Below are 23,612 nucleotides of genomic sequence, written 5' to 3'. Positions count from 1 at the left end.
GGAGCAGAAAGAGCTGGGAAGGAAAACTCAAAACAACTACTGAAAAAATAAAAACAACTGAAATTCCGACTGCGTAAGGAAAGTCCGCTCACGGAGCGGATCATTTTCGTTTCTTTTTTTTTAATTTTCAACGTCCTTTTTTTTTTTTTCCCCCCTCAAATATTTTCATCATGTTCAAATCGTTAGGGTTGTAATGAAACAAAGCTGGTTGTATTTTAATTGTCAATCACTCCCAGCATTCATTTCTCATTTATTTACCAGGTAATGGACCTCCCAGTGAATGGCTTGAGGATGGTTTTCGCCTGCGTGACTCGAATACAGTGACTATTGGGGACTTGCCTGCTCGATTGGACTGGTCTATCATGGGCTGAACTATTCTTCTTCTAGCGTTAATAAACCTGCAAGGAAAAAAAAAGGAGGAAAGCAAACGGTTATCAAAGGGGATGACTTCCTCCCGTCCCCAAGCCCTCTCGCCGCACCGCGCTGCTCTCCGTCGGGCTGCGTGGGGACGCAAATACTGCCAAACCTCTAACCCCGATGACCTTTGAGAGCACGAGCTCGGGGCTTCCGAGCTGATTTATGTTTGCCTGCTTTTTACCACAGTCGGACACTTCCATTTCATCTTTTCATGGGGGAATTAGCCGAGTTTTCAGGCAACAATACCAGTGACGCTCTTCTCAGTTCAGAACGGGGCACAAAAAAAACCAAACGAGTGAAGCCGGCGAGATGCTCGTGAGGGCATCTGCCACCTCCCCCTCATTAGTGCCATTCCTGCCTTCTGTCCCCCGACTTCTTTTTTTCCGTTTTTTTTTCCCCTATCGAAACCTGCCCCTACCTCTTGCAAACCTAATTCCCTTTTAATGCCCGCTATTAAGATAATGAACTGTGATGGCAGAAGCCCATCAAATGAGGGAACGTCTGGAGTTTTATCACCGCTAAGTCACACTGCTGGGGACTTCAGAGCCCTGCATTCCTCCTCGCCGTTTCTTGGTGGGCTTTTTTCCCCCCTCCTCTCTCTTTATGCAAAGTCGGAGGGGGTCAAGGCGAGGTCATAGCTTTACAGTAATTGAATTTATAATCCTGTTTTCTCCAGCTAGGCCTGACCATTTACAGCAAACATCTTGTTAAACTGTAATTACTGGACTCCTGAAAATTTTCCCCCGAACAATGACAAGCAGAACTTTGGAAATAAAAAAAAAAAAAAAAAAAAGAGGTGCAGTCGTTTTTAAAAATAGCCATCTGCAACTATGCTCCTTGCGTTTTCATAGCTCTTTGCCTCAGTTAGTCTTGCCATGCTTATTTGGGAAAGGAATATTTAAAAGAATTTGGAGAGAAACAGAAGAAGGAGGGGGATCACAAGTGTTCTGGTCTCCTCTGCATGTGGTTCTCATGGCACTGAAATTTGGAGGCTCGAAACCGTGGCTGGGAACCTGTCCGAAGAGTGTTAAAAGAACTTCTCTCAAGGTTTTGCTCATTGGAAAGCTTAGTTAATAACCACTTGGAAAACATCTCCATCGAGATGTAATCACGGCAAAGCCTCGTAACCAGACTTTACATTCTTTATGAGAGAGAAAAAGAATAATAAAACCGTGTATGCCTCAATATTTACTAGCAAAGGAAGAAGTGCGAGCATGCGTAAAACCACACCGCGCTTGCGAAACGCAATGGGGAAGTCCACAAAGGGCTACTTGGTGCTTGTTTTTGTTGCCTTTGCTTGGGGTGGCTTAGCAGGAGCTCTCATACCACAGAGATAAAGCCACTAGGACCTTCCTGCGGGAATCAGCTCTGCCCACCCGTTCCCCTGTACCGGTAACAAGAAAAATTGCAAACCACCGCCCCATGCTGACTGTTTTGCCTTCATGAAAGACCAGCGCAGTGATTTTGGTCTTCTCCTATCTCCCCTTCCTGATGGATTCCTGTTACCCAAACTCCCACAAAAATTAATCAAGATGTTGAGTTCTAATCAATCCTGTCTTGTCAAAACGGGCTCAAAGGCACCAATTCCAGGTGCCGATCTGGAAACCTTACACCTGAGTAGGTCGTGTTTTGTCAGCGACAGTATTGGATCAATTTTTCTACACGTTTCCAATAAAAAAAACCCACCTCAACTCCAGCAAATGGTGTTGCAAATCAGTTTATCATTATCTTGTACAAACCATGAAAATTAGAATCATGTGAGCAGAAGGTTAGACTAATTCTCCTTTCTCATTATAAGCACAGGTGTAGCACAAACACCATGCGAAATAAGCAATTAAAAAAAAAATCTGCTTTTTTTTTCCCCCCATTAGCTGCCTTAGCTCCATGACCAATTAGAAAATTGTTTAATATCTGTAATCTGCATTTGCAGAACGCAATTTTCACAGTAACTCTTCTAAGTAAAACAACAACACAAAACCCCAGTGCCCCAACCATTTCTTGCTGCAAGCCTGGCAGGCTCTTGCTGTGTTTACTCCATCCTTCTCCTGCCTCATCACCAGGACCTGTTCCTGCAGCAGGTTTTCGGGAGCCGTGACATTGGCTGCTCACCGAAACCTTCATTTGCCAAAAGCTTTTACCCCAAAGAAACCCTGAGCAACATTAAGCATCTACACCCCAACTTCACGACTTTCTCATCCTTCTCCCCCAAACTACGAGCGCTTTTAGTAAGAACAGAGGGGTGTCTCATAATAATTAACTATACAGCTAGAATAATAAATTATATAGCTAGAATTTACCAATAATTATCCACAAGCTATGCCTATGGTAAAACATATCCTCACCTGTTTGCCCCACGCTATCACTCGGGCTATCTGCTTTAAGACCATTTTACACACAGGTACTTAACAGTTATCTTCTTCCTACACGTTCGCGTAAGTATTTTCTATAAGTAGCAATCCTGCCAAACAGCCCAGTGTTTGGATGTCTTCGGGGGGGAATTCAGACGCAAGAACATTTTCCTTCTGGGCAAAGTAATAAAATGACATTCTCGCTCCTCCCACCCGAAGTCAAACGGAGGTCAGCTCCCCATCCTTGTATCTGTTTAAATAAACTGGTCCAGCTGTTTGTTTCCAGGATGCCCTTTAACCTTCTGTCCCATCCTCCCTGCCTTTATAACAGAATGCTTTACTTTGCATTATAGTAGACTCCAAACCACTATGCATTAAAAAAAAAAAAAAAAAGTATTCACTTTCAAGTTTTCTTCCTGCATCCCAAACCTGGAATTTGTAAGAACCCATCAGATTAAAACTATTACTGTAGTTATGTTTATACATTGCATTTGAGAAATCTGTGCAAGCAAAATTGCGAATTAGTAGTTGCTACAGAAACATACGGGCACAGGGATAACTTTTTCATACTCTCTGTTTTTTTCTTTGATAGAAGGGCCAAGATCTTTTGATGACTCTCTGAATTTCCAAAGCGCCAGGCTGACGTAACACCAGCAAAAATGACAGAACAGAAATTCTAACAGGCAAAATCTCACTGCCCCTTTTCCCCTATGTTCACAGCCGCCTGTCTCAAGAGAAAGAAACCCTAAATCACTCCAATTTTTAAAAGTTCAGAGGAATCAGGATCTAAAAAACCCCATTTGCGTATGAAGCACTACTCAAATGTAGTATTCTCAAAACACGACTCAGCATAAAACTGAAGTTAACGATTAAGACAGCCGCATAATCTTACTCGTGTGAGTAAAGACCTGCACAGACTTAAAGACTCGCACAAAGTATTTTTCCCCATACCAGTGCTCTATGCATTGGCACCTTTGCTCCCATGTGGAAGGTTTTTTTTTGATTTGGGTTTTTTTTCCCCTAAAGAGCTGCACAAACAACATGAGACCCCTCAGTGTACAAGTTGCACTCATCTCCTTGTGCAAGGAGAGCCGAGAACTCTGCAAAACAATGCTTTGGGTTACTTCTTTTTGCCTTTTTTTTTTTTTCCACAAGGGAAGGATCTGGTATGGAAGAAATGTTTGAGCAGTTGGGCAAACACAGACGTTTAAAGTATTTGTTGTTGTTTTCAAGTTAACTTTTCCTTGCCCTTATGGATACACGAGATTGTACTTTCTGCTGTGTCTCCAAAAGCAAGAAAAAACCCCAGCGATTCCACCTGCATAACCCCAAAGAGGAGTAGGAAACCCTCTTTCTCCAATTTGCATTTTACTAGGATGTTTTCTCTTAGGCTTCTCGCCTGGGGTCTGTCTCCAGAGGTCACTGGCAGTCTCCCCAGTTGATGCATAGCCGGTCCCACGGGTGAGATCCAGCCCCGGCCCCGGGGATGCTGCGATCCGCCTCTGCACTCTGACCTTCAGCTTGGCCGCCCTCGCTGCCACGCACAAGTTTTGTTTCTTCTCAGCGAGGGGCGGCATGGCTGCTGATGACAAAAGACTTATTTTAGTTGGAAATTGGCTACAATAATAGCAGCCAGAGAGCAAGGATTTTCGGAGGGTCACCAAACCCTCCGAAAGGCACGGTTCGCTAAGGGCTCAGGTTACAGCCCGAGTGACATTTTCCGCACAGATCTGTTCTTTCTCCCTTCCCCTTGTGTTGCACTTCTGTCGAGTGAATAAAACAAGACCTTCCTCCACTGTCACGAATCTCCAAAGTCACCTTTACTCAAGGATCGACAGAGAGACTGCGAGGACTTCCAATTTGCAGTCTTTGAATGAAATTTTCCAGGACCAGCTGTCTGAAAGGAGATGCTGAGACTTAGCGCTATATTGAATTTTCCTCTCCCCCATAACCCTCCCAAACGAGGAGTGTTTCACACCATTTCTGACTTTTGATACTTGGAGTCGCAGCCTGCTGCCTCTCAATATTGTCCCAAAGTGCCGCGTGCCAGAAGTCTGCGTATCACTAGCAGTGCCAAGAAATGCCCGAAAATCTCTCTGCTTCATTTTCTCCTTGAGTTCCTTCTACCAAACCAGGCGTAAGGACGATGAGAAAGCCCACACAATACCTACAAATCCCAGCGCTAAAATCTCTCTTGCCCCTCTGAAAAAAATAGCATCCCTCTCAACGACAAACAAATCGTCATTTTTATATCAGATGCCAAAGTAACCAGAACCCTTCAAACTGGCAAATAATTCACGCATAAAACCAGCCGTACTCTTTGCTGCATACTGGGATCCTTCATTTATACAGCAGCGAAACAACCTTCTCTATTCAGCACTTAATTCCTCAATGCTTAACAGGTTTATCTCTAATAAAAACAATTTAAATGGAAAGTGTGCTATAAACCAGGATTATTACACTTCAGTAACTGCTTTATTCCTTATTTTAACATATTTTCATTTTTTTCCTGTGTATTTGTTTTCCAGAGCTTTTTAAAGGAGTCAGTTAAAGAAAAGAACAAGCCCATAGAAATTGTTTCACAGAAGACTTTCAAATGTTTTAAGAACAGCCTTAAAAATAGCAAGCTCCCTCTGTAATTACGAATAGAAAAAAATAACTGCAGACTCGTGAATGGTAATCACATCTCCCCATCCCTAAAATGAGAAATAAATGTTAAAAGAGTGCTTACTGCCGTTATTAGAAAGTTCTGATCCTGAAGTCAGTTAGTGAGCTTAATGACCCGTAACTACCAGTCATTAGCAATCCGTGCTCTCTGTACTCCCTTTATTTGTAAAGAAAAAAAATAAAAAAAGAAATCCAAGACGCTCGAGAAACTTTGTTCAATTTAAAGTCAAACCTTATGAAGTCATGTTTGGCAACTTTTCTCGCTTTCTCCTCCTCCTCCTCCTCCTCCTCCGAACCGAGGACAGTTCAGGACTGCAATACATCATTTACAACACTAAATGGAGGTAGGGAGGGAAGCGAGTACACGGGCTGCTAACCGCCCACTCCAGACACGTAATATTGGAATACACTCTCCAAAGGCAGTGAGTCCATCCATCAGGAGGATGAGGAAGGTCTCCTGAATGCTTTCCTCTCCCTCTCTCCTCCACTGGCAGCACCAGCGCCAGGGACCATATATAGGGCAGGGGGTGTTGCAAGACAATATTGAAGAGCCAACAAATAAAACACTACGCAAAAACTAGTGATGAAAAACCACTAATTAGCTGACAAATTTGATGTAAAGCACTAATGAGAGCCATGTGTGGTTCTGCAATTTCGTTTTAAAAATAGCGTCTGACTTCCAGCATTACTATGTGACCCCACCGATGGATTCATGTTGTGCATTCAGAAAAGTTGCTTTAAAGCGGGAGAGCGTTACCGAATCTCTCGCAAGCCAACTCTGCTCATGCAGCGAGCAGAGCGAGTACAAAAATAGAACCCGGGGAGATGGGATCAGGTATGTGCTCCTTGTAATAGAGCTGGCTATGCCCTACGTTTGGCCGGCCCAACATGAACCAACTCTGCCTTTGGCCACCTCCTGTGCTTGCTCTTCTCCCAAGCCCTTAAGCCCTGCTTCCTCTCCTGCTCCGTATCACGCTTTCTTCTCAAATCACCGTGGGAGAAGTTGTGGATACCTCATCCCTGGAAGTGTTGAAGGCCAAGTTGGATGAGGTTTTGAGCAACCTGATCTAGGGGAAGGTGTCGCCGCCCCTGGATAGGGGGCTGGAACTTGATGATCTTTAAGGTCCCTTCAAACCCAAACCATTCTATAATTCTATGATTTTATGATTCTATGATTCTATGATTCTGTGATGCATCCCACCTCCAAATAAACAGACCGGATTTGATGAAGCAACCTGCCACCAGCTCCATGGGTCCCCACACAGCCATGGTGATCGCCTCGGGGTGGCAGCAAGCCTGGAGGTAGCTCGTGTTCTCAGTGCAGAAGGGATGGCCAATGGCTTTCCACTGAGGTAGGACCCATGAGCTCCTGGCCCCACTGCTCCCCTAGCCACATCTCAATGCTAGGCTTACAGCTGGTGGCTGCTCGATGGGTCTTTCTAGAAAGAGAACTGGGCAAAATGCTTTCCCCGTCTTGCAAAATTTTCCCTGCTCCCCAGCAGGATGGAGCTAAAGCCTATTTGTATTTATTTAGCTAGTTCTGAATGGAAAACAAGGGAGGGACTCACTAGGGAAGAGTGAAGAGCCAACGTACCCAGGGAAGGGCTCCCTGGAGATGCTCCTCCCTGCTCTGCCCATCTCCAGTGCCCTGCCACATCACAAGCGAGCTGCTGTTGGCCTTTCTGGTTCTCCTTCCTCCTTCTCCTCCTCCTCTCCCATCCACAAATCCCACTCGGTCTTCCGAAAGCTCAGCCAACACAGAAAGTTTCTGGTGAAAATCTGGGTCCAGCATCTGGGCGTCTCCCTGCCGATGCCAGGGAGCCGGAGCAGAGGCCGTGTCGCAGGTCTTGGCTGCACCAGGGAGGGATCGCAGCAACCTCATTCCCTGACACCGCAATTCCCTCGAGGTGCAAAGCAGATGTAAACTCGCCCTCAGCAGCCAGATGATGTAAGGGGAAATCTTTACATGGCAAAGCGCCAGCGGAGCTGACCTCCCGTCTCTTCCCGGCTCCCAAATCCCAGCGCAGCTGTACTCTGCTGATCTCCGTGTGCCACAATTAGCCTTTAAGGAATATGGCAAGGATTCATCTAGCAGAGCAGAACTAAGGCTGCTCTAACTCCTGCCCGGGACAGCACTGGACCCCATATAGCAGCTGGGTACACAACACGCTACTAGCCAAAATCTCGCCTCCCACAAAAACACTCTCCCTGCCCAAGGACTGATGTCGTCGCTTTTCCACTGCAGATTTGGAGAGTGATTTATCTCAGCACCATACAGCGTGCTGTCTTCACTGGGACAGACATGTACGTGCTTCAACATGCAGACCATGCCACAAACCCTGGGACCTCCCAAACGCTCGTGGTGGAGGGTGCACGGGCTCTCTGCAGGCTTTGAGAGCAGCCCAGACTGCAATATGCATCTCCCAGCTTGAGGTTTTCTCCCAGTTCTGAGAAGGGTCTGAGCCTCAACTTTCCATCTGAACCTTCAGGAGAGTATGTCTGGACTCCGTAACTCAGGTCCTGATCTGGTGCATGCCATCAAGGCAACCCAGCAGCTTGTCTTCAGCAGATCGCTTCAAACCAACAACCTGGGTCCCACTCGACGGCAGGGATTACGCTGGGAAATGAGTGAGAACTGATACCAAACTATTCGCTACTTCTTTGAAAACACTCTTCTCTCTTCCATTAACTTCCTTGTCCTCTGTTGATTCAGCATAACCTCTTATTAAAGGGAGGTAGTGTTTTTGAGAGGTGCCTGCATGATCTCCGAGCTTTCTCCTGCCACACAAAGTCTAAACACAAGAGTTCTTCCTTTGGGGTCCAAGGCTTTTTCCATACATCAAGTTGGGAGCCTTGTCCACACAGTTTTTCCCTGTTCACTCCTACCTATAATGCATGCAGCATGGGAGCTGGAAGCCATGCCCAGTCCTCCAGCCCAAGCAAAAGCAGAGAGGTTGTTCCCATATCTGGCTGCTGGATTAAGTGTGTTTCCGCTCACTGAGGGATACAAGAAATACTCTGTCCATGCTCCTGGACAGATCTCCTCACCCTCCTCATCTCCAGAAGGAAACTTAAGGAGCATGGAGTAACTCCATACCTGGGAACCCCAGACCAGCTGCTCCAGCCTGAGGGACAAGGAGAAGCAAACGCAGGGTGGCCAAACCAAAAGCCCTGACGAGTGTCTTTGGAGGAAAACACCCCCGGAGCCCCCAAAGAGAAAATGTAATGAACCTCTATATGGGACCTGTGATTCATACAAGAAATAAGCTTTGACATCACTCTGGTCAAGACCTCAAGACATTGGCTCGGGGTGGAGAAGGGAAGCTGTGATTCCTGTGGTTGAGTTCTTCCCACCGCTACTGAGACAACAAACACGAGCACGTTGGTGTATTTCATGTGATGCGGGCACCTGCCAAACGGGTTTGAATTTTTTTTTTCCTTATTTTTTTTTCCAGAAACCACAAAAGATACAACTCTGAGTCACAGCCAACCTGAAAAAACAACCCCACACTTCTGGACAGACTCACCCCCAAGACATCCTACTTCAAAACATTGTTTTCTAACCACTACTAACAACCTACTTTGTAATCTACTTCATCAAATGTAATTTCCCATTAAGTGAAGTAGTTAATTTTGCTCATAATCCTACTCCTGACAGCATCTTATTCAGGGCAGTAGAGAAGACATCCTCTGAAAACAACACAAACAAAATGTGCATGGGGAGGTCAGAGGAGCATCAAAGATAAAAAGAATCTGTGAGACTATGAGACACAGAAAGCTTCAGGATCAGCCCCCCTAGATGGAATAAACCACCTTTACAAACCAAGTGAGAAGTCAGACATCTCTGGGATAAATCTGAATTAAAAAGGAGCGATTGCTATTGTGCTTTATCATGAGCCAAAAAAGCCACAAGGACTACAGCGCCTGGGCAGGGGAAAAAAAAAAAAAAATAACCCGGGAAACTGTTACATGACCTAGATTTCGTTGAAGAACTGTGGAAGTAATATTTTTTTCAGCAGCATCTGCTGCCGTTCCTTTTCTTTTTTCAAAAGTAAAAGAAAAGGCAGAAGCCTCGTTAGCTCTAAGGCCGGCAGAGCCACCCATACATCATTTACACCCGAATCATTTCAGGGCAGGAAGGGCAGAACGCACGCCCTCGGAAGCATGTCCTCGCCCTGCGCCTCTGGCTGCATTTCATTTTTGAGAAGAGAAAACTGTTTTAGCCAAGAAGGAGGCAACGTTTGCCCCATTTTTAATATTTCAGGCTGACTTTCTCACCAGGCAGTTTGCTTTACGCAGGTGCAGCCCGGAGCCAGCGCCTGATGTGAGCGCGAGAGAGGGTCTCCGAGGGCACCTTTCTCCGCGTGTCGGCGTTTCAGTTCGCAACGCGGAATCGCTCTACACCAACCTCACCAACTGTTGACACAAAATAGGTGGAGATCAGGTCTGTGCAAGCACCAAATACCAGAAAGGCAAACTATATGCAAACACACTTCAGATAGCTATGACAAGAATAGACCAAAACCTGACTTGCAAAGCAATGATGAACCATTACTCTCCCCTTCTCCTTTTTTTTTTTTTTTAAGATATTGAGGGTGTATTTATTTATTTTATTTATTTTTTAACATATTGAGGGTCTTTTTCCTGACAGAAGCATCTGTCATGCTAAAGAGAAAGCGAGACCTGTATTTACAGAAGATGACGCAGAGCCCTCTCCTTGCATGCAACACAGCACCTCCCCAAAACAATAGTGTCCTGGATGTTTTTTTTTAAAGCCAAACTCTTCTTTCGAGATGCTGCATACCTGAATCTCAGCCTTTTAAAATAAAAAGTAGCAACCAAAGCCTTCTGACCCCTACCCTGATCCCGCAGAGCAAAGTCAGCGCAGCAGTGGAGAAAAGAGCAAGGGGCAAATGTTTGCACGGTGCCTTTTTGTCTTATCTCCCTGACACCTGACAGTGTATTTGTTACAGAATATTAATGCATCAACTGAAAAAAAAAGTTTGTCAGATATGAAACCACCCCAAAAGAGGATGGAAAGACCAAGGGGAATCAGGATTTTTTTTCAGCTGCCTATTAACTTCTCAAGTGCCGAGCGCCTTTTGTTGGTCAAGGTTATCGGCAGGTAAACCATGCTTGCATTGTGTGATGCTCCGCAGTGGGAACTGACCTTTCTCCCTATCAAAAAAAATCTGTGTAAATAAAATAACACCATTTATGTGAATAAAATAACATCAGTTATTTTATTTGCTCAATGCTCAGGGCGTCGCTCATTAGCCTGTTCATGCAAAGTGATTCCATGTTTGCTCTGGAAATAAATGGTGTTTCCTCTGCTGGTTTTGCCCAGCCTGAATCCAGCGGCAATGGTTAGGGAAAACGTCCTCCCCTGGTGCTCCTGGACAGGGTGACCACTGTTTTGGGGCAGTCTGGGGTGCGGGGAGACTGCCAAGGCTGGACTGAGCAAGAAACCCAGGGTCCATCAGCTCTCCAGGGTGCAAGCCGTTCCTCTGCTCCATCTGAAGTCTCGGAGGCCAAGGGGAGTGTGTCACCCAAAAAACCACCTTTATCCACGTCCTCCAAGCACCTGCCCCCTTTGGAAAAACACCCATTTCATGTCAAAGCCGCGCCACTACTCCTGAAATCCGCGCGCCAAAACCAAATCCTGCACGTTTAAACCACCGTGCTGTATTTTTAAATGGCTTTACTGAACTGAAAAAAAAAAAAAAACAGCCTAAAATCCGGCACTATGACGATACCTGATGGCTCTAAATTCACAACTCTTCCCCCTGCAAGCTATTTGCTCAGCTTTTCTAATAATACCTTGGCTGTCTGGCAGCTCTCCAGGGCTGTCTAAGGCAATATGCAAGCTAAACATTTTTTCGTCTGATTTCAATATTTTCTTATGAGTAACTATACAGGATTTTACCTAGTGAGTATTCCTGATTGCTGTAATTTAAGAACAGAGAAACAGACTACAGATGTAATATTATTATTACAATTGGCATTCAAGGTGAAAGGCATAACAATTAGCTAAGACTTAGTGAAAACATAAATGCAAAAATGTGCTTGAAAAGCCTGGCACATGGTACGTTTAGAACAGCTAATTTACCGCACATATTCCGAATTGCTCAAACTGTATTACAATTCACCCAGCAACATCCTTTTTTTAATAGTTTCCTTGGATTTTGTGCTTTTTTTCTGGGGGGATGATTTTCATGTCACAAACAGCTACTGTCTTATTTTACTCTGGAATAACAACCAACACGTATTTGTTACACCTGCAAGGTATATTCTTTCTTACTTCTATTTTTCCCTGCTTTCGTATGTATTCCCATTAACAAAACGATGTTTAAATAACATCTGTAAACATATTCTTGATTCACATAAAGAAGGACAGTAAATAGTTTCCAAAATCTGACGGTTAAGTTTGTATTGCTGAAGCTGAGAGGATAATTTGTGAATGTTTTAACATTTACAAGTAAATAAGTACTTGTCTTTACTGTATCTGATTACTGAGAAAAGTATTTGTTATGTTCTTACACAGATTCAAATTGCATCTTGACCTTTTCTCGTTTAATCTGTTTACTCCAACAAAAGCAGTAATAGATACATCTGAAAACAAGCAGATATTTTACTCGCCGAGGACTAAACACCCCTGCGTGCGACGTCCTCTGCAAAGTGGCACATGGAATATCCTGCCTATTTATTGTAGCCTGTGATTTGGTAGGCAGCGGGGGCGAAAATCCACTCCGGCGTATAGGACCAGCACCTGCTTTTGCTATGCTCCCTCCCTGCCGGCCTCCTCCCCCTCTTACACCCTAAAAATAGAGCTTGAGTGGGACTAAAGTGGTGCGCTGGTCATGTGCTGGCCTTTTGCTCAGGGTATCATCCTCAGCGAAGGAATCAAGAGAAGCTGATGTCTACACTCAATGCCCAGCCTCGTGAAGGAGCCTTTCCATCCCCTCCAAGGGGCTGATGTGGGGCCCAAGACACGGGAATCAGAGGACAACATTAGCACTTGCACTTGGGGGGTTTGGGGTGTGCTTTAGATGCACTGAACTCCAGGCACACTATGACAAAAAAATCACAGTGGGAAAACAGCCTGGGACTGTTTTCTAAAAGGTGGCAGGGGGAAAGCCATGCAGCTGCTCCTCCTTCCCCTGCATGTCTTTCTGCCCCTGCCCCATCAGCATCTGGCCCCATGTGCATCCTCCCATCTGCCCCATCAGCATTTGGCCCCATCAGCATCCCCCATCTGCCCTATCTGCATCCTCCCCACTGGCCCCATCAGCATCTGGCCCCATCTGTGTCTCCCCATCTACCCCATCAGCATCCCCCCATCTGCCCCTTCAGCATCTCCCATCTGCCCTGTCTCTTCATCTCTCCACCTGCCCCGTCAGCATCTGTCCCCATCTGCATCTCCCTGTCTGCTCCATCCTTAACCCCGCCATCTGCAAGCTGGGTCGGGCACAACAGACCAGCAGATGAGAAGGACACCCCTGGCAGCGCTGCTCCCTGTTCATCGCTGGGTGCTGGGGAGCAATCCCCCATAGAAAGTGCAAAATCCTCCCATCCCATCCCTGCCACGCCACCCTGCCTGCCCCTGCCATGGCGAAGCACTTCGTTCCCTGCCCCACGCAACTACAGCAGCAAAGCTCTACTGTTACATTTACCCATGAGCAAAGAAACAGAGGCAGGAGAAAAATTCCTGCTCAAAGGGAGTTGTGATAGGGTGAAAAGAGTAATGAAGTATTTCTGGGTGCCTACGCCCTGTGCTACATACAGTAAGGTGGTCTGGTCTTCCCATTGCAAAGCCATCTCCGATTTTGCAAACTCATCTTCAGGCTGCTCTTGGAGCCTTTTTGAAATTTTTTCCTTATAAAGTTTTAGCAAAAATAACTTCAGCTGTCTCCAAGAATGAGATTAGGGAAATTTACATTATTTCATCATTTTTTCCAGTGTCTTTGGTTGAGGTTTGTTTGGGTTTCTTTGCAAGCCTAGGAAATTATACACAAAATTGACATTTAAAGAAGCCAAGGTCATAAAATCAAGAACTCAAGAGTTAGGAAACTGCATTACTAGAGCTCTTTGCACTCTATTCTTTAATCTACTTCATATGTAAACAGTTTGGTTACCTGCTCACAGTACAATTTTTGATAGGGCTCAATGCCTCAACCACCCCTACACCAGTTATATTTGTTGAAAGAAAATATCAGGGCACTATAATGGAGAAAATTTGATTTCTACAGGAAAAAAGCTTTGTCAAAGTTGAACAAGTAAGGCAGCAAACAGCAAGAAAAGCAAAGCAGTCCTGGCTGAAGCAGGTGAACACTGCACGGAAGAAGGGGAGAGGGTTTTTTTCAGCTCTGTGTCTGCCTTTGGCTGTTTGGGAGCTACTGAGGAAAGCATCAAACCCAAACTTTGCCCCAGCAGTTAGTTATTCCTTTCTTGCACCTCTCCTCCACACCCAGCACTGGAGCTTGGCAACATAAGATGCCAAGGCATTAAGTGAACGTGAGTGCACCTCAGCAAGTTTACTGACGACACCAAGCTGTGCGGTGTGGTGGACACGCTGGAGGGAAGGGATGCCATCCAGAGGGACCTTGACAGGCTGGAGAGGTGGGCCTGTGAGAACCTCAGGAAGTTCAACAAGGCCAAGCGCAAGGTCCTGCACATGGGATGGGGTAACTCCAAGCAAAAATATAGGCTGGGCGGAGAATAGATTGAGAGCAGCACAGAGGAGAAGGACCTGGAGGTGTCAGTTCATGAGAAGCTCAACATGAGCCGGCAACGTGCACTTGAAGCCCAGAAAGCCAACCGTATCCAAAAGAAGTGTGGCCAGCAGGTCGAAGGAAGTGATTCGCCCCCTCTCCTCTACTCCCGTGAGACCCCACCTGCAGTACTGCCTTCAGCTCTGGGGCCTCCAACATAAGACAGACATGGAGCTGTTGGAGCAGATCCAGAGGAGGGTCACAAAGATGATCTGAGGGCTGGAGCACCTCTCCTATGAAGATAGGCTGAGAGAGTTGGGGCTGTTCAGCCTGGAGAAGAGAAGGCTCCAGGGAGACCTTCTAGCAGCCTTCCAGTACTTAAAGGGGCCTACGAGAAAGCTGGAGAGGGACTTTTTACAAGGGTGTGTAGTGACAGGACAAGGGACAATGGCTTTTAAACTGAAAGAGGGGAGATTTCTATTAGATATAAGGACGAAGTTTTTTACAACGACAGTGGTGAGGCACTGGAGCAGGTTGCCCAGAGAAACTGTGGCTGCCCCATCCTTGGAAGTGTTCAAGTACAGGTTGGATGAGGCTTTGAGCAACCTGATCTAGGGGAAGATGTCCCTTCCCATGGCAGGGGGGTTGGAACTAGATGATCTTTAAGGTCCCTTCCAACACAAAGCATTCTATGATCCTATGATTAAAAATTTGGAGTTTCCACTGAACTCAGTGGTCATTGACCTTAAACGTGGATAACGTGCTGTCATTTTGAGTCATCTCACAGTCCCAGACCAACCAAAACAGGTGAAGCCAAAACAGGTGCTGGACCTGGACCTCTCAGCCTTGCTTCTTCACCTGTGAATAAGGACACTATGGTCTCTGCAGGGGAACTGTAAAAACACCATGCAGACCCACAACCTTGTAGGCATATACAGGCAAGCAGAGGTCAGGGGAGGACTTGGGTGTTACAGCAGTAAGCGCCAAAGGAAAGCCCGGCAGTAATTATTAATTTCATCTTCAAGCACGATTTGAATACAGCTCAACAAATGAAGCACTGAAGAATGAGGGTAAGATAAAATATTGACTAGCTGCTCCATCATTGTCTGGTTTGTGCCCTAGATAACACGAGGGTTATTTTGGAAAAAGCAGAATGGGAGCACCTAATAAAAGGCTGGAGCTTTAAGGATCTGAATTTTCAAACTCAATCTTTTTTTTTTAAGACCATTTTAATGCGGCTGTATGCAACTCTATTTAGAGAGGTAGCCACACATTGACATGCACATATAGAGAGGTTATAAAGGCACATTATTCTACAAATATACAGACATTTATCTGTGTGTATCCAGACTTTCCTAAAACACAAACAAGCATCTGACACCTAATGCAGCCCTTGATGAGAATTGCTCTCTCTTCTCAGTAGAGTACCACCAGTAATTATTTACCATTAGTTCTTAAGGGGAAGAGATGCAGTTGGGATGTAGTAAACAAGAAAACTCTATAGATTGTTCAATATAGCCTGGCTGGCTCTCAACTGAGGTAAGAAGTGATTGGATCACACCTCCTGGATATTTCAATCACGGTTTTTGTCACCGGGGAAAAGCACCTTATTAACCTCTACTTGGTCAGGTCCCTTCAACGTCCATATATGCAACCTTCTCAAGATCATACAAGCGCCCCTCTAGTTCATGTTACCAGTCTTCCAGCTCTAAACTGCTGTGGGGTTAAACAACTAACAAGACGGAGACCTGAAGGGTTTATTTAGACTAACAACATCTTGAACTCTGCTACCTTCCTACCTGCCACAGATTTTTTTTTTTTTTTTTTGCAACAGTAAGGGTAAGGGCTCCTTCTTCCCACGACAGAAACATCTGATTGTGGCAAAAAGATGGTCCTACAAGGCATCACTGGTTATTCACAAGGAAAATCGTCATGTGTGGGGAAAAAAAAAAAAAGGAAAAATCCTTCTCATGGATTAATTCATTACTTTAAAAAAAATAAAACAACCCAAGGAAAAGGGTCAAGTTAAAACTGTGGTATTTTTAAAGACATGTACCCTACCATTGATACATTTTCTGGCATGTCTCACATCATTACCCCATTCCTGTGACGACTTCACCATCAATAGGAGTTGTGTGCATCAACCCAGGGAGCCCCAACACCGGGCAAACTGTACGTGAAAAGCACTATTTTTTTTCCGTTACGGCAGAGAACTGAAGTATGCAACTAGCACATACTGTAAAGGCATTCAAAATATGACAAAAAAAAAAAAAGTTTAAAAAAAAAATTGTTCAAATGCTTTCAATCTGCAGAAAACAAATGCTCTCTTCACTGACTGCTCTGTGGCAAACTTCTAACTCCATCCAGAAAATCCAGCATTCCCAGTCTGGGCTAACGACCATGCTACCAGACATGAGTTTATGTTTTTCATGCACATTTCATGTATTCCCACATGCTGTGTTGCTGCCAATAATTTATGACTGATCTGCACCCAGCCTGCCCTTCAGCATTTTATTTAAGCTCCGCAACACTGATTTACAATGACTCATCATTAACACAAAAATGTATATGTGTGTTAACAAGTTTGGAAGAATCTAAGGAAGAAGGCAAAATTTTTTTGCGAGTCGTGCCTGAATGACTTATGAGCCCATTGAAGAAAAGGAAAGCTAACTACAAATGATACGTTACCTCTTCCCCGCAGCAAACAATTTAGGCAAGAAGAGTTTCTCCTCCTGCATACCTCCTTAGAAGGAGAAGGATTCAGAAAAATGTTGGGAGAGGGTTGCCCATATGCCCAGGATTCGGGAGGGGATGAGTAGCTCGTTGGTCATAGAATCATAGAATCATAGAATCGTTAGGGCTGGAAGGGACCTTCAAAGGTCATCTAGTCCAACCCCCCTGCAAGGAACAGGGATATCTCCAACTAGATCAGGTTGCTCAGGGCCAGTCATCCCATGGCTGGATGTTTCTTGAGGGTACACATGTGTGCGTGTGTGTAACCTGCACACTCAGCCACGGCCTCACAGCCTCCTTGTTCCTTAGCATCCGTTACAAAAAGCAGGGGCTGAGTTACCATATTTTGGCATCTCTGCCCACCACATAAGGATACCTGTTACTTAAAAAAGCCCCAACCGGCTCTACAGTGTTAAATCTTCATGGGGCTGGGAAGGAGAATTGTCTCAATAATTTATACAATTGTACCACCACAGCAGAATTACCGAACTAGCTCAAGCAGAGGAAGCCTGCCCTACATCTACAAGACTTCAGTTATAATGTATTTTGACCTACTTTTTTTTCCCCCTTGCTCATAAGGAACTTATAAAAACACATTTGACGGAAAGTTGAAGTAAAAACTCCACAGATCCGAGGTGAGACGAGTACTGAAAAACATCCCAGAAAGTCACTCAGAAAAAAAATTCACCAGCTTTAGCTCAAAGCATCCCATGTTCATCATCTCCAAAAATTTCTTTGATGGCCCATCTTCAACAGACACAGTTGGCCGTGCCGAATCCTATGCTCCCGGACGCAGCACACGCTTGCTCCAACCCATTGTTAAATAAGACCCCTGGTGAACACGCACAGCTTCTCAACTGGCAAAAGCACCTATCGTTAAACTGAAGGACAACCATGTATATAAATCAGGGTATCGCCTGGACAAAGGTTGGAGGACATAAAGCTAAAGAAAACGCTAATTTTTCCTGGTCAAGCCAAAATAACGCAGGTTACGTTTCCTTATAATACGTGTTTGACGTTTAGTGCCTTTTACTCCTCCGTTTTAAAGTAAGTATCTTGGAAGCATATTACACATAGACTAAGTATTTGGCATTTTCCTTTATTTAGTGTCTTAAAGGGCTTCAAAAATTGATCTCCCAGGGCTGCTGTGGGGTCACAGAAATTGATAACCCTTACAAGCTATGCTTATGTGAGCCCGCCTGCGTCTCCCAGATAGTGCACTTTGTAAATTAATCCTCCAAAGGCAAATATATTGTAAGTAGCTTGTTATCTCTAAAGTACTAAATTGAAGAATACATGGGATTATATTGACAGAAATTACATTTTCTGTAATGGGGTTTAATATATCTGCAATCTCTCCCATAGGCTCCTACTCTCTCTAAGAGAGGAGGGTTTGTTAATGTAGGTGCAATGGACATCAAGACCAAATTTATTCACTAAAATGGATTAGGCCATGTAATCAGAGCTTCAGTAATATTAATCTCTGACACTTACTGCACGGAAAAAAAATACTTTTGTCTGCAAACTGGCAGTCCTCCCTCCCTTTTCCCCAGCAGGCTCGCCGTTTGCCTTGGCCATTTTCTGGGTATTACTTCAAAGAGGATAAGGTTTCCCATCATAAACACTAATCTAAAAATATTAGGACAATTAATTAGATACACTTAGTTTTACAAGGTATTAGATTGCAACACACTTCAAATATGACACTTGTTCTGGGATAGTGGGAAAAACCTACATTTCGATGCATTAACAAAGGGTGATAAATAAAAATATTTTTTGAAGTTGTGTTTTTATACTTAAATCACGAATAATTTTCACTGGGTGCCTTCGCTACGTGCCAGACAGCCAGCAACCCCAAAGCCACTGCAGAAACAGCACGGATCTCGATTTCCTTCAAACGAATCGCTACTACAACACACCAGGAGCTCCAGCAACCTTTAGCTGGAATAAATAAATAAATAAAATTGCTCCACACCGTACTTCAGCAGCAAAGAGCCAGTTTGTCCTCAAAGTTTATTTGAGTTTATCCAGCTAAAAACTGGACTTTTAAAACAAACCAGTAAAGAAATAGAAGGATGTCAGTCAAAAAGCAAAACCCCACTAACAACATTAAAAAAAAAGATGGCAGCACCCCAAAATAACAATATGCTCTGCAGAAACGGGGCCAATCGCCCCTTTCTTTTCACCCAACATCTCAACCTCTTCCAAGACCAACGTTCTCAAAATGGATGTGGCTTCCTATTGAAGAAGACACATCCTGAGCCAGAAAGAGGACTGGTACCCGAATGCGAATACACCGAAATCTGCCCAAGTGATGAGAAAATAAATATGACTTGTTTTCCGTGGCAGCAAACCTCCTGGTTCCCGTAACTGGAACCATTCACGCGGTTATATCACTTTCGCATCGATAAACTGCTAGAGGGGAGCAGACGAGGGCAAGGTGTGTCCTCAAAAATGCAAAGCGTTAGCCGGAGGGTGCCAGCGGCCGTATAGAAACACTGAGGAAAATTACTTACCAATTGTTCACTTGAAGTATAGTGAGCCCTGTGTCTTGTGCCAACTGCTTTTTCTGTTCTTCTGAAGGGTAAGGGTGCTATAAGACACCAAAATAAATATATACATTTAAAACAATGCGCTTTTTTTTTTTGCCTGCTTTTTATTTAAATTTTTTTTTAAAAAAAAGAACAAACAAAAAACTAAAACAGAAGCGTGACATCTATTATTGAAAGGTGAAAATGCTGAGGTGTGTCACTCTTTTATAATTATTAATGGGCTACTACATCACTTAATTAATGGCAGTAAAAGACAAGCCAATTATAAAGATTAGTGAAGTGGAGAAATAACTGCTTAGGATACTGGCAGTACCTTGATACTCAAGAAGGATATTTGTTGCATTAGCTGAAAGTTTTTGCACTTGTCTCGAATGACCAATTAGAGTCAAATCACAGATTTTTTTTCCCCTGTATTTTGCAGCACAATAAAGAGTGCGATAAAGCACCCTCTCTCTCAAACTAAATGTTTTCTGAGATAGCGAAGACAAATCTTGCCAGTGCCCCAAAATAATTTGCAAATAAGATCAGCATCCTGAACATAAACAAACACCCGGCTTTTGAACACAGGCCAACGCAAGGTCAATGATCAGCACATTTTTGCCTGACATTAACATAGCTGTGCTGCACTAATCCTAAGAGACAGAAAACAAATACTGGTTTAATTGAAGATAATGTTAAAATTCAATCATAAGTTCAGTTTCTTGTGAGAACTTGATTGCTTTCTCAGAAAATTCACTTCTGCATGAATACAGATTGCTTAATAAATCCACAGTGAGAACCACATCCAAGTTTGAAATTTAGAAATACCATTTCTGTCCTTTCCCTCCATGTAAAAATGTCACTGTCCCAAAAGGAAACAGCCAAATATCGCAAACATAACAATTCCCAGGAAAAAACCCTGTTCTGAGGATCTGGCTCAGCTCCTAATCTGGACACCTAAGTCTTAGTACACATCAGATTCAGATCATGTCTGCTGCAAGGGACTTAATAACATTTCAGTAAAGATAATTTGATATAACTGGTTAGACCTGTCCCAACATCCCATTGAGCAGTTGTTTGTCACAAAGTATTTGCTGTTATACACACATTCTCTCTCTTTTTTTTTTTTTTTTTTTTTTCCCCTGAAACATTCCCATATTCTTTGGATGTATTCTTTGGCAGAATATTACACGAGATGTAAACGGAAACCTTGTAAAGTGTAAGAATTTAAAACCTCGTAAAATTCAGCAATCTTACTGGTATTGTAACTATTTAGCAGATTTTATATGTTCTTGTAAACAGCATAATCTGACAACTAATAGCTACGTTACCTGCCTGCATCGCCTCACTTTACCAAATAGGAATTATTGTTGTAACTCCTGCAACAACATCCCTTTGCCCAACGTGTCCATTCCAAAGCCCACTTGGCCATCAGCTCCAAAAGATACAGTATTTTTCACCCCAAAACGGTGAAACCTTCCCAATTTCACCCCAAAACTTCCCATTCTTTTAAAAATACTGTTTTCTTGACAGCAAGCCCACAGATAACCTGCACACTTGTAAATTACCCCGTCTTTTCTGCATGTATGTGAAACAGCTCTAGAATTGCCAAGTGGAAGACAGAGAAAAAGGGATTTTACTTCTTTTTAACTGGTAGTTTGCATTTCATGCATGCAAAAACATAGCATGAATCTAATAGTCTGCCTTACACACACGTGCATCCACAACAGTCGTACTTAACTTACGTCCGTCTATTTGAACATAACATTTTGCTTCTCTTCAAAAAAATACCCTACAGAGATGATTTGTAACATTTTTGTCTTTACAGCTTACTTCCCATTTCATTACTTTGCTATCAAGCGAGGACAAAATTATTCTTTTTTTTCTTATTTCACTTTGCCACCTTACATGCGATCTAATTTTAAGTAATTGAACAAACTGTGTCTAATTTCATGCAGCAAGCAATAATTACTAAACGGCCTCTAGCTATTGGAATTGAGAACTCTGTCTCCATTAAGCAATTTTCAATTGTTCTGGACTTCTTTCCAAACAGACAAGACTGAATAAAATTAGCCATCAGAATAATACAGTCACTGTAAAAATAATTGCTTTAAAAGTCCCAACCCCTAAATTCCTCAAATCGCAGTATGTTTAAGGTCATCTGATTTTTTTTTTTTTTTCCCATAGCCTAGCACAGCACAAACTTTTAATTTCATGATAAATCTATAATTGCCATAATCACATGACAGCCCAGGACTTCACGTAGCTAATCCCTCTTAGCTAAAGGTTCACAATGTGGCAGGCTTTTTAACTATGATTCGGCGTGGTTTAAAATAATCTTAAATGCTGGGCATCCTTATTATATAAGCTTTCAGTGGATTGTACGAGTTGTTCCTTTGTAGGCTAAAATAAATAAATGAATAAATAAATGAAATAACAAAAATGACTTGACAAAGAATCGGCATGCCACAGGCTAGGTTGCTATAAAAACATTCAAAGCCTTGTTGCATTCCCACCCACAGGGCTAGGAAGGCCTGTGCTACAGGCAAAGGCAGACATCACATTGCAACAGAGAGAAAGGGGAAAACCCTGAGACCTGCCATTTTATAAAGAAATAGGAAATTCAGTCAAAGCTGCTGCTGCTGGTCTTTATTTCATTTGTGTGAGTAGGACAGGTGCCTTCCAAAAGCTTTCTAATGGTTGTTTAAAGGGACAAAGACTCATGCACAGAGACGTGTATATATATTTGTTTCTATATGTGTATTATATTTGTGTGTATGTATACATACATACACAAATATATAAAAATATATATTTGTGTATATACATATATATATCTCTTAGTCAAACAGCTAGTTTTAGGTAGTCCTGCGAGGAGCAGGGAGTTGGACTTGGTGATCCTTATGGGTCCCTTCCAACTTGAGATATCCTATGATTCCATGAAATATATAAATATGTAAATATATATGGAAGTGTGTGTCTACAAACACCACACTGACTCCAGCTGGCAAGTCCACCTATCACTCTGGATCACTTTGGGATATCAAAGCAAATTGTACCACTGTTCGATAAACAGTGACTTGAGACCTTCACTTTGTTGTGTACATTAGCTCCTACCATTATCTCTTAAAAGCTTAATTATTTGCAAACAATTGATCAAGACGGGAATTGGAGGAAAGAGACGTCGGACCACCGGGAGAGCTGCAATGCATTAGGAGAGCAAACAGAATTACCTTTAGGTCTTATAATCAGAATTAACGATTGGGACCGTACGCGGGGCAGCGCGAGAAGCTGTAACCCTCTTGCTGGAGTGTTTTCCATTTGATCTGCATTAACACCTCGAGTGAAAGTCATAAAACGGTGATTACAGATGGGAAGGCTGACCCTCCTTCCCAGAACCAGCCCAGCTTGTGGATACTGGAAGACTGCAGACAGGCTTTCTTGCCAAGGCCAGAGGAAAAGGGCAAATCCCGGGAGGGAGAAAAAAAAAAGTAGGAAGCAGGCCGGTTAAAAAAAAAAAAAAAAAAAAGGCATTTGGAAGAATAAGGCTGACAACAGATAAAGACTCTGAATCTGGCTCCGCTATTTTCTGATCATGCCTGCTGCTGCTACAGCACTACAGAGCAGCATCCACCGCACGGTATGAGACCGAGTGCTTTTTCCCTTTCCATAAATCTAGCACTGAAATGCGGATTGTTTGGCACCATTAATGTGTTTCTGAGGCTCTGTGGTATTACTTTTAATAATGACTTAGTACAGAAAGTGATTGCTTAATAACACCATCAAAGTCTGCATGCAAATGAAAATTATCCCTGGGGGATTTGCCCAGGGTAATATGAACAGTTAAGGAACATTTGAAAAGGTAAAAATAACTATGCAAAATATGAGTCAGAGCAGTCGTTTTAGCAGTAACAAAGAAATCAAAGTGACAGAGAGAAAAATGTAACTTTCCATCATATCCTCTCGTCACTGTTTTATGAATGGTATTTAGAGAGCAGCAGTCTTAATAAAAGTCCCTTTTTAATACAGTCGAGATCATTTTTAGCAAAACAAATAAGCATTTTTTTTTTTTTTTTACCACCTTTGACTACAGCCGATGGGTAAAGTCTCCAGTAGATACAGACGGAAAGCATCCAAGTTTGTCTCTTAATGACACCCCTCGTGCAAACGTACTCTTTTCCTTCAGTTTTCCACCCCAGGCTGCA

General features: G+C 43.4%; 1 protein-coding gene across 6 annotated transcripts in view; it reads right to left on the bottom strand.

Annotated features, from left to right (window-relative positions):
* The window catches only part of MEIS1 (Meis homeobox 1), a 110,840-nt gene that overhangs the window by 4,368 nt on the left and 82,860 nt on the right, over window positions 1–23,612 (bottom strand). For 4 of the 6 annotated variants that reach the window (XM_086631056.1, XM_086631062.1, XM_086631054.1 and 1 more), the window contains 2 exons: window positions 19,393–19,469; window positions 336–398 (listed from right to left, as the gene is read on the bottom strand). In XM_086631056.1, coding sequence (XP_086487182.1) covers window positions 336–398; window positions 19,393–19,469 — 140 coding nt within the window. The remainder of the gene's footprint in view (window positions 1–335; window positions 399–19,392; window positions 19,470–23,612) is intronic. The other 2 variants (XM_086631069.1, XM_086631055.1) reach the window with 1 other exon arrangement.

The sequence above is a fragment of the Tauraco erythrolophus genome, chromosome 2, assembly GCF_009769465.1.
Source record: "Tauraco erythrolophus isolate bTauEry1 chromosome 2, bTauEry1.pri, whole genome shotgun sequence".
NCBI classification, from domain to species: Eukaryota; Metazoa; Chordata; class Aves; order Musophagiformes; family Musophagidae; genus Tauraco; species Tauraco erythrolophus.
The sequence above is the reverse complement of the archived record's forward strand: the minus strand, read 5'-3'. Positions and strand labels throughout refer to the sequence as shown.